General features: G+C 48.6%; 1 protein-coding gene across 1 annotated transcript in view; it reads left to right on the top strand.

The window, feature by feature from the left end:
- The window catches only part of GRIP1 (glutamate receptor interacting protein 1), a 310,348-nt gene that overhangs the window by 186,719 nt on the left and 107,173 nt on the right, over positions 1-16,456 (top strand). Inside the window, exon 3 of the mRNA XM_009904966.2 lies at positions 15,265-15,400. Within this exon, the coding sequence (XP_009903268.2) occupies positions 15,265-15,400 (136 nt within the window). The remainder of the gene's footprint in view (positions 1-15,264; positions 15,401-16,456) is intronic.

Raw genomic sequence — 16,456 nt, 5'->3', positions numbered from 1 at the left:
GACTATCTCCATGCTGAAGCCTCTGTATTGAGAGAGGCCTATCAGGTTCCTTAGGTGATTTTATAAGCTTAAAATGATTTAGAATTTCAATATTTCCTTTAAAAACTCCCTGGCAATATATTCTTTAACAGCAGAGGAGGAGAGAAATAGGGATAGGCACATCTTGCAAGTTGTTTTCGTGGTGTCAGCAGTCTGAAGAAGTGCTCATAAGCAGGCAGTTTCCTTCTGCTTAAGAGCAGCCTTCATTCAAGTGGCAGCTCCTTTTCACAAGCAATCTTACATTATGAGAAGTGTTTTCCCCAGGCATGGATGAGTGCCCAGAGGCTGGAGCCAGGCTCTGCTGGGTGATGCCCAGTGCCAGCACAAGGGGCAGTGGTGGAAGCTGAGGCAGAGGAAGTGCCATGGAAACAGGAGGAAACATTTTTTCACTGTGAGGGTGACAGAGCCCTGGAAGAGGCTGCCCAGGGGGGTTGTGGAGTCTCCCTCTCTGGAGATATTCAAACCCTGCCTGGATGTGTTCCTGTGTGATCTGCCCTGGGTGCTCCTGCTCTGGCAGGGAGGTTGGACTGGATGAGCTTTGGAGGTGCCTTCCAGCCCCTAACATTCTGTGATCCTGTGAAGAGCTGGGCAGTTGTCTTCTTGCTGTGATTCATTTGGAGCTGCTGTTGGAATCTTTCTACTGCCTGTGACTACTGCTGGTTGTATTTGTTGGAGCATTGCAGGAATGTTCAGAGTTGTTTGGTCAGTTCTCATTCAGAATTGTTTGGTCATTAAGTTCAGGGAGAAAGATTTGTTCACTGTCTTTGGCAGAAGTCTTCTCACCTGGAAGCTGTAGAGCAGTGTGATGGCCAAGCTCCAGCTCCCTTCTCAATGGCTTTTTTTGTGTTCCATTGCTGTAGATCTCTCTGGAGATACATAAGACCTGCCTGGATGTGCTCCTGTGTGATCTGCTCTGGGTGCTCCTGCTCTGGCAGGGGGGGTGGACTGGATGAGCTTTCCAGGTCCCTTCCAGCCCCTGACATTCTGTGATTCTGAGTTGTGTTAGCAGTTTCCCCTATTTGCATCCTTGTTGAGATTCTGTGCCTTGGACTTGGATTGAAGTGAAAGATGTGATTGAAGTCTCCAGGTAGTACTGTTTAACTGTTTCAGTCAATGTGAGGACTATAGATACTCCTTCAGTTTCTACAGGCATTTAACTGTCTGTCTTTGTCATAATCTTCTGGTCACTGAAAAGGGAGAAAGCTGTTGTAGTAGACATGGGGGGAAAGGGGATGTGTGTTTGAAGTATGAACCAGAATATATAGCTAGGATGTCTTGGGCAGACAGGATCACAGGATGTTAGGTGTTGGAAGGGACCTCTGAAGATCGTTGAGTCCAACCCCCCTGCCAGAGCAGGAGCATAGAATCCAGCACAGGTCACACAGGAGCACATCCAGATGGGTGTTGAGAGTCTCCAGAGGCAGGTGGAATCACATCTTTGTTCATTCTCACCTGAAGTTCCTGAAGGATAAGAGGAAGCGTGGAAGGAAAAGCCAAACTCCTCCCTGTGAAACGTGTATCACGTTTTGTAGTGTGACAGGGAAAACTCTTTCTGTTTCTGCAGCAGGCAATAAGGAGACTGCTCCATGGTAATGTAAACCTCTAACATTGGTGTCACATTTAGATTTGTGCTGGGAGCAGCATGCAGCTTCTTCACACAATCACAGATGGTTAGGAGCTTAAAGGGACCTTGAAACCTCATCCAGTCCAGCCAGAGCAGGAGCACCCAGAGCAGGTCACACAGGAACACATCCAGGCAGGTTTTGAATATCTCCAGACAGGGAGACTCCACAACCCCCCTGGGCAGCCTCTTCCAGAGTTCTGAGACCTCACAGGGAAAACATTTTTCCTCATGATTCCATGAAACTTCCTATGCCTCAACTTCCACCACTGCCATTAAGAAGGACATTGAGACTCTTGAACGTGTCCAGAGAAGGGCAATGAGGCTGAGGAGGGGTCTGGAGCACAGCCCTGTGAGGAGAGGCTGAGGGAGCTGGGGTTGCTTAGCCTGGAGAAGAGGAGGCTCAGGGGAGACCTTCTTGCTCCTACAACTCCCTGAAGGGAGGTTGTAGCCAGGTGGGGGTTGGTCTCTTCTCCCAGGCAACCAGCACCAGAACAAGAAGACACAGTCTCAAGCTGTGCCAGGGGAGGTTTAGGCTGGAGGTGAGGAGAGAGTTCTTCCCAGCAAGAGAGATTGGCCATTGGAATGTGCTGCCCAGGGAGGTGGTGGAGTCACTGTCCCTGGAGGTGTTCAAGAGGGGATTGGACGTGGCACTTGAAGCCATGGTTTAGTAGTCAGGAGGTGTTGGGTGATAGGTTGGACTTGATGATCTCTGAGGTCTTTTCCAACCTTATTGATTCCATGATTCTGTGATTGCCCCTTGTGCTGGCATTGGGCATCCCCCAGCAGAGCCTGGCTCCAGCCTCTTGGCACTCACCCTGCACATCTTTATCACCAGCAATGAGGTCACCTCTCAGTCTCCTCCTCTCCAAGCTACAGAGCCCTCAGCTCCCTCAGCCTCTCCTCTCATTTCAGGTCTGCAGTGACCTGAAGATGTAAAACGTTGCTGTTGTCTCACAGGCTAATACGTGCAATACTGCTAGGTGCTAATACGATGCCATTTCAGTTTCTGTGCTTGCTCTGTGGCATATGCTGGCAATTTAGATGACAAAAGAAATCATAGAGGTGCATTCTAGCAGCCCTGCACTTGACTGTTTCACTGCAGTTATTTGTTCAGCAAGCCTGACTATCTAATAAGTTAGTTCATGCAAATGAATGCATCTGTCTTCATTCCTCTTTGCCATCAGTTCATTATGCACACATTAAACCTCAGGGAATAAACACAGAGATTGATCAGAGAGTTACAGAGTGCAGGTTAGCAGCTGAGAAGTGCTTGAATTATCCCTTTTATTTATATTTTTTTTTCCTTTTTTGTCCCTTATAGAAAACTTCTTTTACGGAAGCCTTAAACCCTTGTGGATTACAATAGAATCACAGAATTGTTAGGGTTGGAAGGGACCTCAAGGCTCAGCCAGTTCCAACCCCTCTGCCATGGGCAGGGACACCTCACACTACAGCAGGTTGCTCACAGCCACATCCAGCCTGGCTGCAAACACCTCCAGGGATGAGGCTTCCACCACCTCCCTGGGCAACCTGTGCCAGTCTCTCACCACCCTCATGGGGAAGAACTTCTTCCTATATCCAATCTGAACCTACCCATGTATAGTTTTGTTCCATTCCCCCCAGTCCTGTCACTCCCTGACACCCTCAAAAGTCCCTCCCCAGCTTTCCTGTAGCCCCCTTCAGATACTGGAAGGCCACAATTAGGTCTCCTCAGAGCCTTCTCTTCTCCAGACTGAACAGCCCCAACTCCCTCAGTCTGTCCTCATAGCAGAGCAGCTCCAGCCCTCTGATCATCCTCTTGACCCTTCTCTGGGCATCTTCCAGCACCTCCAGATCCTTCCTGTAATAGAGGCTCCAGAACTGGACACAGAGCTCCAGGTGGGGTCTCAGCAGAGTGGAGCAGAGGGGGAGAATCCCCTCCCTGGCCCTGCTGGCTCTGCTTCTCTTGCTGCAGCCCAGGATGTGATTGGCTTTCTGGGCTGCAAGTGCTCACTGCTGGCTCCTGTTGAGCCACCAATTCAGACAGAAATCTAGGGAGGACTAATGTTGTTCTGGAGCTCTCTACTTTCTTCAGCAATAGTGTTCTATCTACCAGGGCCATGCACAGGTGCTCATGACAAAGCTGATGCACATCCAAGTCCTTCCTGTAATAGAGGCTCTAGAACTGGATGCAGTACTCCAGGTGGGGTCTATAACTTAACAGCTACCTCAGTGAATAAATATGCTTTAACTAGACTACATCATTGAGCAAGTGCTCACACTGCATATTTATCTCAGCCCTGGTGCAAGGTGGCACATCAGGGATAAAAATAGCAGTTGTGTGGGTAAATAATACCCAAAAAAAGAAGGATTGTTGTTATTCCACTAAATCTGCACCTTCTTACAGAATGGAGAAAGACTGAGGGAGTTGGGGCTGTTCAGTCTGGAGAGGAGAAGGCTCTGAGGAGACCTAATTGTGGCCTTCCAGTATCTGAAGGGGGATACAAGAAAGTTGGGGAGGAACTTTTGAGGGTGTCAGGGAGTGATAGGACTGGAGGGGATGGAACAAAACTGGAAATGGGGAGATTCAGATTGTATATTAGGAAGAAGTTCTTCACTATGAGGGTGGTGAGAGACTGGCACAGGTTGCCCAGGGAGCTGGGGGTGTTCAGCCTGGAGAAGAGGAGACTCAGGGGGGACCTTATCACACTTTACAAGTACCTGAAGGGAAGTTGCAGTCAGGTTGGGGTCAGGCTCTTGTGCCAGGCAGCTTGTGACGAGAGGAGAGGGCATGGCCTGAAGCTGTGCCAGGGGAGGGTTAGGTTGGATGTTAGGAAGCACTTCCTGATGGGAAGGGGAATTAGAGACTGGAATGTGCTGCCCAGGGAGGTGGTGGAGTCACCATCCCTGGAGGTGTTTAAGGCAAGTTTGGATGTGGCACTCAGTGCCACGGTCTGGTTGGTGTGGTGGTGTTAGGTCCTAGACTGGGCTTGGTGATCTCAGAGGTCTAGTCCAGCCTCAATAGTTCTGTGTGATTCAGAGACAATCAGGATATTGACTTTTGAACATACTGCTAGCATGGCTGTGCTGCTGCTGGAGAAGCCCTGGGACAGGAGTGTAGGCTGTGGGATGGAACTGTTAAGCCTTGGCGAGGTAATAATGGTTCAACTCTGGTCACTGTTAAAAATGGAATGAAGCTCTCTTCTAGCTGACTGCAGATTCTTCTCTGTCACCCTCACAAAGAACAGTTGCTTTTGTGGATAGGGCCTGGTTTGTGCAGTCCTGCTAAACATTTCACTGCTGACATGTAATTACTGGAGTCACTGTGGTGCATGTCGATAGCTGTGTCATATATCAGCTCTTTGTTCCAATACTCCTCGGGTAAGAAATTGATGAGGTTCTTGTCATTAAGAATGAAGAGGCAGGGGTTTTTTTTGTCTGTTAGTGGCTTTCAGTTCTTGGTGATTGTTTGCTTTCAGGATTGGGATATTTGCATTAATTTCCTATCTTGTATTTAGAAGCAGAGTTTCGAAGGGAACCTTCATGATTGTCCCTGTTCTATGCCTCAGATTTGATTTAGAGAGAGTTGGCTGCCAAGGTATCCATCTCTGTGCCTTACTATATGAAAAACATACCCAAACCCAAGCAGTGCAGTAACTAAGCTCTTCTTAGGCAGGAAACCAATGAGCTGTGCTGCTATGTCCTGCAGGCCTGGTGTTTTCAGTGAGTTATGTGCTCCCATCCTTTGTATGCCTGTGGTCGACCATCAAATATCATTGTTGGCTGCCTAGGCCAGGCAACAGTTAGGCTTCTTCCAGTCTGTAAGTGCTGGTGGAAGGTATTGGTGGGTTTAGATGGTATTTCTGCAGTGGCAAAGTCTTCTTGTAGAGGGAAGGGGAAGGGAAGGGAAGCCTAGGATACAGTGAAAATAATGTGGCCAGCAGGTTGAGGGAAGTGATTCTACCCTCATGAGACCTCCACCGAGAGTGCTGCATCTAAGCTCTGGGACCCCAAGGACATGGACCTGTTAGAGCAGGTCCAAAGAAAGCTGTAAATATGATCAGAGGGCTGTAATGCTTTTTCTGTGAAGAAAGACTGAGACATTTGGGGTTCTTCAGCCTGGAAGAGAAAAGGTTCTTAGGAGACCTTATTGCAGCCTTTCAGTACTTCAAGATGGAGAGACTTTTTACCAGGGCTTATGGTGACAGCAGAAGGGGCAATGATTCTAAAAGAGGGAAGATTTAGATTGGTAGATAGTAAGACTTTTTTTTTTTTAGGCTGAGGGTGGTGGCACAGGTTGCCCAGAGAAGCTGTGGATACTCCATCATTGGAGGTGTTTGAAGTCAGCTGGCTGGGGCTTTGAGTAACTTGACCTAGTGGAAAGCATCCCAGCACATGTCAGAGGAATGGACTAGATGATCTTTGAAGGTCCCTTCCAGTCCAAAACATTCCATGAAACCAGTGGGTGTGATCTCATGGAAGGGGAAGGGGAAGGGGAAGGGGAAGGGGAAGGGGAAGGGGAAGGGAAGGGAAGGGAAGGGAAGGGAAGGGAAGGGAAGGGAAGGGAAGGGAAGGGAAGGGAAGGGAAGGGAAGGGAAGGGAAGGGAAGGGAAGGGAAGGGAAGGGAAAAGGGGGAAGGGAAGGGAAAAGGAGGTAAGAGAAAGGAAGGGAAGGGAAGGGAAAAGGGGGTAAGGGAAGAGAAAAGGGGGTAAGGAAAGGAAGGGAAAAGGGGGAAGGGAAGAGAAAAGAAGGTAAGAGAAAGGAAGGGAAAAGGGGGAAAGGAGAGGAGATGCGAGGAGAGGAGACTCGAGGAGAGGGGAAAGGAAAGGCAGAAAAATGTTGAATGCCCTACACACAACCAGAACAGCTTTTGGTACAAAGTCTATTTTATCCAGCTCTTAGTGAGCCTTACCCACCTCCCTTGCTTTCACTGGCAATGGTAAAACATTTCACCTTTACTTGTATCCAAGCTGTCAAGACTTGTGTTACCCCAGCCACTGACCCGAGGCAACCTGAACTGGCATTGCTTGACATTTACAGTCTCAATAATGCAGTATCTTGTGCCTCATGGGTGTGCTCTGATGGACCTCAGACCAGTGTGTTTTCTTCTGTGGGTATTGCTGGGTTCTGAAATAGGACTGGCTTAAAGGCTGTTTGTGGTCATTTGTGTTTGCAGGTGGTTTGGATACGGTGCTAGGGGCTCTGGTTTAGGGGTGAGCCTTGCAGAGTAGGGTTCTGGGTTGGCCTTGGTGATCCTGAGGCTCTTTTCCAACCTGAATGTTTCTGTGATTCTGGTTTGAGGATTGTCCCTCCACAAGCTGAAGGAGATGGCTCAGTGTAGATGAAGGTCATCTTCACATCTTCAGGATCTCTTCACCACTGTGGTTTTGTTTGGTGTTATAGTAGTTAGTGACTGCCAGTCATTAAAAGGGTAACAAGGAGCATCATCTTCATTATCTCCTGACATCCCTTTTGTGACACCTAGAGAAACACACCTGCTCACAGGACTTGAAACACTGGGTAGACTGGAATTTCACAGAATCATAGAATAGAATCATAGAATCAATAAGGTGGGAAAAGACCTCAGAGATCAGCGAGTCCAACCTACTACCTGATACCTAACATCTCCTCACAACTAAACCATGGCTCCAAGTGCCACATCCAAGCCTTTTTTGAACACCTCCAGTGATGGTGACTCCACCACCTCCCTGGGCAGCCCATTCCAATGGCCAATCTCTCTTTCTGGGAAGAACTTTCTCCTCACCTCCAGCCTAAACCTCCCCTGGCACAGCTTGAGACTGTGTCCTCTTGTCCTGGTGCTGGTTGTCTCCAGTATTACAGACTGCTATCTGTTCCTTAAGAATTGGCTTTATATGAGTTCTTATTAAGCCATGAGATGCCTACTAGAATGTAAAGCAAAACGTTTCCTCTGCAGATTTTCTGCTGACCTACAGGGAAAATCCATCCAAAGACAGCATTGACTCTCTTTTCAGCAGACTTACCAATTACTTGCTTATTGATTATATGTGTCTTTTGGTAGGAAATGATCAATAGCAGCAAGTATTTTTTACTTTTAGATTAAGCTCCACTTATGCCCTGTGCCAGCTGCACTGTACAAACCAATTTACTAGGTGGAGGGTGCAAGCACTTCACCTCATTGTAGATTTGAGGCTTTTTCAGAGATTTTCAAAGGTCTCACAGAATCACAGAATGTGAGGGGCTGGAAGGGACCTCAAAAGCTCATCAAGTCCACCCCCCCTGCCAGAGCAGGACCATAGAATCTAGCACAGGTCACACAGCAATGCATCCAGATGGGGCTGGAAAGTCTCCACAACCTCTTGGAGGAGCCTGTTCCAATCCTCTGTGACCCTCACAGTGAAAAGGTTCCTTCTCATGTTGAGGTGGAACCTTCTGTGCTGAAGGGGCTCCACTGCCCCTTGTCCTATCATAGGGTTCAACTGAGCAGAGCCTGTCTCCTCCCTCTTGATCCCCAGCACTCACATATTGATAGACATTGATCAGATCCCCTCTCAGTCTTCTCTTCTCCAGACTAAACAGCCCCAGGTCTCTCAACCTCTCCTCACCAGGCAGTGCTGCAGTCCCTTCATCATCCTTGTAGCCCTCCCTTGGACTCCTCCAGTATATTGGATGTGGCACTTGGTGCCATGATTTAGTCATGAGGTCTGTGGTGACAGGTTGGACTTGATGATCTTTGAGGTCTCTTCCAACCTTGGTGATTCTGTGATTCTGTGATCCTGTTTTAAACACAGGTGGAAAATATTTTCCCAAAAAGGAAAAGTCAATGTTATTTTCCTGCTATCTGTTATGATATTCCTGTCCCTCTTGAACTGGGGAGCCCAGAACTGGATTCACTATTCCAGGAGAGGTCTCACCAGGGCAGAGCTGAGGTGGAAAAGAACCTCCCTGGATCTGCTGGACACACTTCTTAATGCACCCCAGCAGAACCTTTTTTTCCATCTTATGTCTGCATGTGTGTACAAGTATTCATGTTTGCACTTCGCTTGCTGAGCCTGTGTCCAGTGTTCAGCAAGATCCCTGAGCCCCATACTGGAAGTAGAATCATAGAATCAATAAGGTTAGAAAAGATCTCAGAGATCATCAAATCCAACCTATCACCCAGCATCTCATGACAACTACACCATGGCTTCAAGTGCCACATACACTCCTTTTTGGAACACCTCCAGGGACACTGACTCCACCTCCACTGCCCCTGGCACAGCTTGAGACTGTGTCCTCTTGTTCTGTTGCTGGTTGCCACCAAATCTGTAGGCAACTGGTACAGCACAGATAGGCAGCATTGGCCCTGCTGCAGGGGGAAGAGATGAAAGAATAGAATAGAATAGAATAGACCAGGTTGGAAGAGACCTTCAAGATCATCATGTCCAACCTATCATCCAACACCACCTAATCAACTAACCCATGGCACCAAGCATCCTGTCAAGCCTCGCCCTGAACACCCCCAGAGACGGCGACCCCACCACCTCCTCAGGCAGCCCATTCCAGTGGGCAATCACTCTCTCTGTAGAGAACTTCCTCCTAACCTCCAGCCTAAACCTCCCCTGGAGGGAGATCCCAGGCAGACCTGAAACCATCCCCAGGCAGACCTGAAACCACCCCCAGGCCAAGACAAGACCCAGTGTGAGCTGCATTTCACTGAGTGCTGCTGAGTTGCTGATGGTGGGAGGGGAAGAAGCTCTCATGTGCATTTCTCCAACTGAAGTGTAAAATGGGATGGATTTGGACTACTTTCTTCAGACTTGGAACCACCTTTTCTTTACATAGTTTCATTTTGGCATGACTCATTTGGTTCATATCAGAGTTTTGCTGCAGGAGTGGTGTTACAGAGTAAGGAGACATTTCTCAAGCTCCCTTTCTATGTTCAGTTTACTACTTGCTGCTGGCTGGGATGAGTAATGAATGATGCCAGGGGAGGTTCAGGCTGGACATTAGGAAGAAGTTCTTTACAGAGAGAGTGATTGGCCTTTGGAATGTGCTGCCCAGGGAGGTGTTGGAGTCACCATCACTGGAGGTGTTCAAGAAAAGCCTGGATGAGGCACTTGGTGCCATGGTTTAGTTGATTGGATAGGGCTGGGTGATAGGTTGCACTGAATGATCTTGGAGGTCTCTTCCAAACTGGTTGATTCTGTGATTCTGTGAGTGAGGTGACACAAGAAGTAGTTTGATCTTTAAACCACAAAGAGCAGCATGGCTTTAGGTTAACTAGAGAGCAGACACTGACTTTCCATTTGTCAGGGAGGAGAATGTACAGATGCAATTGCTTGTTGGATTGGAGATGGTGCTTTGATATTGGGCATTTGGTGGGCTCTGCTGAGATCCCACCTGGGTCCAGTTCTGGAACCTCTGTTACAGGAAGGATCTAGAGGTGCTGGATGGTGTCCAGAGAAGGGCCATGAGGATGAGCAGAGGGCTGGAGCTGCTCTGCAATGAGTACAGACTGAGGGAGTTGGGGCTGTTCAGTCTGGAGAAGAGAAGGCTCTGAGGAGACCTAATTGTGGCCTTCCAGTATCTGCAGGGGGCTACAGGAAAGCTGGGGAGGGACTTTTGAGGGTGTCAGGGAGTGATAGGACTGGGGGGAATGGAGCAAAACTAGAAATGGGGAGATTCAGATTGGATGTTAGGAAGAAGTTGTTCCCCATGAGGGTGGTGAGAGACTGGCACAGGTTGCCCAGGGAGGTGGTGGAAGCCTCATCCCTGGAGGTTTGTGGCAGTTTAGGCTGGGTGCCTCCTGTTACTGCCACATAAGTTACACCTCCACTGTTCTGAGTGTCCAACCCAGTAAGGTAGACACAGGAAACAGCCTATTTCTACCCATAAATCCTGCACCCTATAAATCCATCTGCAAAGTCCTGCTGTAGTGTGAGGTGTCCTTGCCTGTGGCAGGGGGCTTGGAACTGGCTGATGCTTGAGGTCCCTTCCAGCCCTGACAAGTCTGTGATTCTGTGATTCTTCCTCTTCCTTTCCTTGCTGCTCCTGTGGGAGATGCTCCCTCTGGGGTCATGCTGGAGGAGTTTTTCAATGCCTCTTAGGCCTGGCTAGGCTTAATGCCAGGAGGTGAAGCGGGGAGGGAAGTCTCAGACCTGGCCAGCCTGAGACCAGCCTAGTGGGGGGCAAGGGGGGAAGAAAGAGCCCTGGGGGTTTTGGGTGTACCTTCAGGTGGGGAGAAGGGAAGTGCTGGGAGGCCTTTGGGTGTGCTGTAGGGGACTCTGCAAGCTTTGGGATTCCTTTGTCACGGTGCTTGTAGCTTTCTGTAAAACACTAATTGCTTTTCCATTTAAACTTGCCATCACTTTTGCAGTCCATTTGTGTGACCAGTGTCATTCTTTTGCCCCTCTTAGGGGCAAGAGAGGATCTCTCCAGCCTCAATCCTGGACAAGGCTTTTAAGACCAGTCTGGATGTGGCTCTAGGCTACCCGCTGTAGTGCGAGGTGTCCCTGCCCATGGCAGGGGGGTTGGAACTAGATGATCTTTGAGGTCCCTTCCAACCCTGACAAATTCTATGATTCCATGATTTCTGTAGCTCCAGTGGGATTAGTCTGTAATAATGGTGTTGAAGCAATGCAGATGAGTAAACATGTAATATAAAGCAATGCAGATGAGTAAACATGTAATATATAGCATTATAAGAAAAGTAATCCTGTGTGATTGAGGGAAGCAAAGATGAAAAACAGAGAGACTGGAGTATCAAATGAGCCTGGTTCAGAGCACTTCCAGGAATAAGTCTCCTATGGGCAAAACCAGCTTAGGTAGTTTAATTTCTTCCTGCTGTGATCATGCACAGCAAAAGCAATGCAATCTCTCAGAGGGACAAACCTCATTAAGCTGTTGCATACTTCTAGATGACCTTATCTGTCAGCAGTGAGCATCTCACACCACCACTCCCTCACACTGCTAGTGCACCTTTCCCTTCTGCCTACTGAGGAAGAGTGCTTAGAGATCCCCATTCTGTTGGCAGAGGCACACACAAACTTGTCAGAGTAGATGGTGAGACATGAACAAACCTCATCATCAGGAAGGTAATGGAGTTGCCATCACTGGAGGGCTTTAAGAAAAGCTTGCATGTGGCTCTTGGTGGCAGGGTTTAGCTGATGTGGTGGTGGTAGGTCACAGGCTGGTCTTGATGACCTCAGAGGTCTTTTCCAGCCTCAATAATTCTATGATTCTGTGAATATTTTCCATGCCAGTAGTTGAAAGGAACTGCCTAATCATTAGGTAACTTAAAACACTGCTTGGATCATGTGTTCCACCTCTCACTTCAGACAGCAGAGTATTGCCCAGTACTGGATTGCTAACTCAGAACCTATATAAAAGAGCAAAACATGTCCTGACAATACCAAACTGGGAGGCTTGGCTGCTAGGACTGAAGGCTGTGTGGCCATTCAGCAAGACCTGGACAGACAGAGAGCTGGGCAGAGAGGAACCAAATGAGGTTCAACAAGGATAAGTGCAGAGTCCTGCATCTGGGAAGGAAGAATAAACTGCAGCAGGACAGCTTAGGAGGTGATCTGCTGGAGAGCAGCCCGGTGGAGAAGGACCTGGGAGTGCTGGGGGACAACAAGTTCTGCATGGGACAGCAATGTGCCTGGGGGCCAGGAAGGCCAAAGGGATCCTGGGGTGCATTCAGAGTGTATCCAGCAGATCCAGGGAGGTTCTCCTCCCCCTCTGCTCTGCCCTAGTCAGGCCCCACCTGGAATATTGCATCCAGTGCTGGGCTCCCCAGTTCAAGAGGAACAGGGAATATTGCTATTGTCTGCAAAAGATTCAGCAGTTAGCTCTGTTAGACTGCAAAGGTTTACAGAATTCTCCACCAAGGCTGGAGGCTGCACATTTTCCTCTGCCTGTCATCTTTACCTCTGTGCTGCTCAGGTCTGACAATTCTTATGCAGAGCAGTTGATCTTCATCCTGAGGTCAAGATGCATTAAGTCATCTTTTCAGTCATACAGAAATGATCAGAGAGATAGATGATCCTTTCAGCATGTCATAGTTTTCTGGGTTAATCTTTAGGGCTTCATGCATTTTCCCAGAATATTTCCACAGCTGGTGGCTTTATTAGAATAGAATAGATTAGAATTAACCAGGTTGGAAGAGACCTTTGAGATCATCATGTCCAACCTATCATCCAACACCATCTGATAACTAAGCCATGGCACCAAGCACCCCATCAAGTCTCCTCCTAAACACCTCCAGGGATGGTGATTCCACCACCTCCCTGGGCAGCACATTCCAGTGGCCAGTCTCTCTTTCTGGGAAGAATTTCTTCCTAACATCCAGCCTAAACCTCCCCTGGCACAGCTTGAGACTGTGTCTTCTTGTTCTGGGGCTGGTTGCCTGGGAGAAGAGACCAACCCCCACCTGGCTACAACCTCCCTTCAGGGAGTTGTAGAGAGTAATAAGGTCACCCCTGAGCCTCCCCTTCTCCAGGCTAAGCAACCCCAGCTCCCTCAGCCTCTCCTCATAGGGCTTATGTTCCAAACCCCTCACCAACTTTGTTGCTCTTCTCTGGACACCTTCCAGCAAGTCAACCTCCTTCCTAAACTGAGGGGCCCAGAACTGGACACAGGACTCAAGTTGCGGCCTAAGCAGTGCAGTGTACAGGGGCAGAATGACCTCCCTGCTTGTCCTTCTTAAATTGAGGAGCCCAGAACTGGACACAGGACTCAAGGTGTGGCCTGACCAGTGCTGAGTCCAGGGGCAGAATGACCTCCCTGCTCCTGCTGGCCACACTGTTCCTGATACAGGCCAGGATACCATTGACCTTCTTGGCCACCTGGGCATACTGCTGGCTCATGTTCAGCCTACTATCAACCAGTCTCCCCAGGTCTCTTTCTGCCTGGCTGCTCTTCTCTGGTCTTCTCTGACTGGAAACACTGGACATGAAGTATGATTGCCCTGTGGCTTTCCAAACAGTTGCAGCCCTGCTGGAGCCGTGCATATGTAGATTGCCAGATCATATGCAGCCATATGCAAGAAGGACATCCCTTTTCAAGAGCCTGAGGCTTTCTGTTGCAGTTGACCTGCATTTGTGAAGGTCTGTGAGCTTAGCCTGGCACTTTCCAAGAATGCTAAATGGGCAAACTGCAGGAAAGGCTGTGAGGGAAACTTTGTATACAGCTATGGCTATGAAACACTTCCCTACCTTTAAACCTGTTCTGCAGAGATGTCACAGAGGTTGTTTTAGACTAATGCTGATAGCTGCTGGTGGCCTCAAAGCGAGTCTGAGTCTATAAACTTTTCTTGTACCATTCTCTCACTGTGTGTTTTACCCTTCTGTTTAGTTAATTGGTTGAACTATTTTCTGTAACATAGGGTTCAGAGCCAGAAACCAGAGAATTAGAATACATTGGAGAGAGTCCAAATGAGAGCCATGAGGTTGCTTAGGGGACTTGAGCATCTCCCCTGGGAAGAGAGACTGAGCCCTGGGGCTGTTGAGTCTGGAGAAGAGAAGGCTGAGAGGGGAGCTGATCAATGTCTATCAATAGCTGAGGGGTGGGGGTCAAGTGGAGGGGGTCAAGCTCTTTTCAGTTGTGCAGAGTAATAAGAAACAACAGGTTCAAGCTTGAACATAGAAGATTTCACCCCAAGATGAGGAGGAACTTCTTTCCAGTGAGGGTGACAGAGCCCTGGAGCAGGCTGCCCAGAGAGGTTGTGGAGTCTCCTTCTCTGGAGGCTTTCCAACCCCACCTGGTTGCATTCCTGTGTGGACTGCCCTGGGTGATGCTGCTTTGGCAGGGGGGTTGGACTGGGTGATCTCCTGAAGTCCCTTCCAACCTCTGATGTTCTCTGATACTGTGATAGCTTATAAAAATGTGCCTTTATTTGTAGGTGTTGCTAGAGCTTGTATTTATTGGTTCTGTGTAGGGTACCAGCACCCCAGTGCAGGTTTTAATCACCTTTTACTGAAGGTTAGGTCTCTGAGGAGACCTAATTGTGGCCTTCCAGTATCTGAAGAGGGCTACAAGAAAGCTGGTGAGGGACTTTTGAGGGTGTCAGGGAGTGATTGGACTGGGGGGAATGGAGCAAAACTAGAAATGGGTAGATTCAGATTGGATGTTAGGAAGAAGTTCTTCCCCATGAGGGTGGTGAGACACTGGCACAGGTTGCCCAGGGAGGTGGTGGAAGCCTCCTGCCTGGAGGTGTTTGCAGCCAGGCTGGATGTGGCTGTGAGCAACCTGCTGTAGTGTGAGGTGTCCCTGCCCATGGCAAGAGGGTTGGAACTGGATGCTCCTTGAGGTCCCTTCCAGCCCTGCCAATTCCATGATTCTCTGATTTCTGTAACTCCAGTGGGATTCGTCTGTGACAACACTGTTGAAGGACTGCAGATGAATAAACATGTAATATATAGCAGTATAAGAACAGTAATCCTAACAACTCTAGGATTGTATATGTCTCAGGGTTATCCATATGCAGAACCTTGCAGGCAGAACCTGTGAGTGGTGCCATCAAGAGCCTCCAGCTGTGCCACCTTATTTCTTATCCACATACCCAACGAATTCCTGGGGAAGGAGATGGCATTTCAGACAGGCAACATCTGTGTGCTCCCCACTCCACATTTTAATAACACTGCTCATTTTCTTTCCAACAGAGGAATTCAAGGGCTCCACCATAGTGGAATTAATGAAAAAAGAAGGCACCACCCTAGGGCTCACAGTCTCAGGTGGGATCGACAAAGATGGGAAACCAAGAGTGTCTAACCTGCGCCAGGGAGGAATCGCTGCCAGGTAACCACCTCTCAAGCCAGACAGTGTTTGCTACAAGCCACAAAGTGTGGCTGCTCCAGAAACACCTACTGCATCACAAACCTCACTGGCAAATACCTTACTGGGTGCATCTGGAACGTTGGAATGTGTCCAGAGAAGGACAACAAAGCTGGGGAGGGGTTTGGAGCACAAGCCCTAGAGGGAGAGGCTGAGGGAGCTGGGGTTGCTTAGCCTGGAGAAGAGGAGGCTCAAGGGACACCTTGTTGCTCTCTACAACTAGGAGGTGTTTAGGAGGGGACTTGATGGGGTGCTTGGTGCCATGGTTTAGTTGATTACATAGTGTTGGATGATAGGTTGGACGTGATGATCTCAAAGGTCTCTTCCAACCTGGTCTGGTCTATTCTATTCTAGTCTAGTCTATTCTAGTCTAGTCTACTCTATATGATGTGTAGGGAAAAAAAGAACAGGAAAGCAAGATGACAACAAAACTTTGCATGTGCACCACTGTGCTAGGCAGCATTCTGTTCTATTCTGTTCTGTACTGTTCTATTCTATTCTATTCTATTCTATTCTATCTACCTAAAGGGAGGTTGTAGCCAGGTGGGGGTTGGTCTCTTCTCCCAGGCAACCAGCACCAGAACAAGAGCACAAATAGAATAGAATAGAATAAACCAGGCTGGAAGAGACCTTAGAGATCATCATGTCCAACCTATCATCCAACACCACCCAATCCACTAAACCCTGCACCCAAGCATCCTGTCAAGCCTTGCCCTAAACACCCCCAGCGACGGCTGGGGAGACGTCTGGAGCACAGCCCTGTGAGGAGAGGCTGAGGGAGTTGGGGTTGCTTAGCCTGGAGAAGAGGAGGCTCAGGGGAGACCTTCTTGCTCTCTGCATTTAGGAGGTGTTTAGGAGGGGACTTGATGGGGTGCTTGGTGCCATGGTTTAGTTGATTACATAGTGTTGGATGATAGGTTGGACGTGATGATCTCAAAGGTCTCTTCCAACCTGGTCTGGTCTATTCTATTCTAGTCTAGTCTATTCTAGTCTAGTCTACTCTATATGATGTGTAGGGAA

Source organism: Dryobates pubescens, chromosome Z (genome assembly GCF_014839835.1).
Source record: "Dryobates pubescens isolate bDryPub1 chromosome Z, bDryPub1.pri, whole genome shotgun sequence".
NCBI classification, from domain to species: domain Eukaryota; kingdom Metazoa; phylum Chordata; class Aves; order Piciformes; family Picidae; genus Dryobates; species Dryobates pubescens.
Note: the sequence above shows the minus strand (reverse complement) of the source record. Positions and strands in the feature narration are given on the sequence as shown.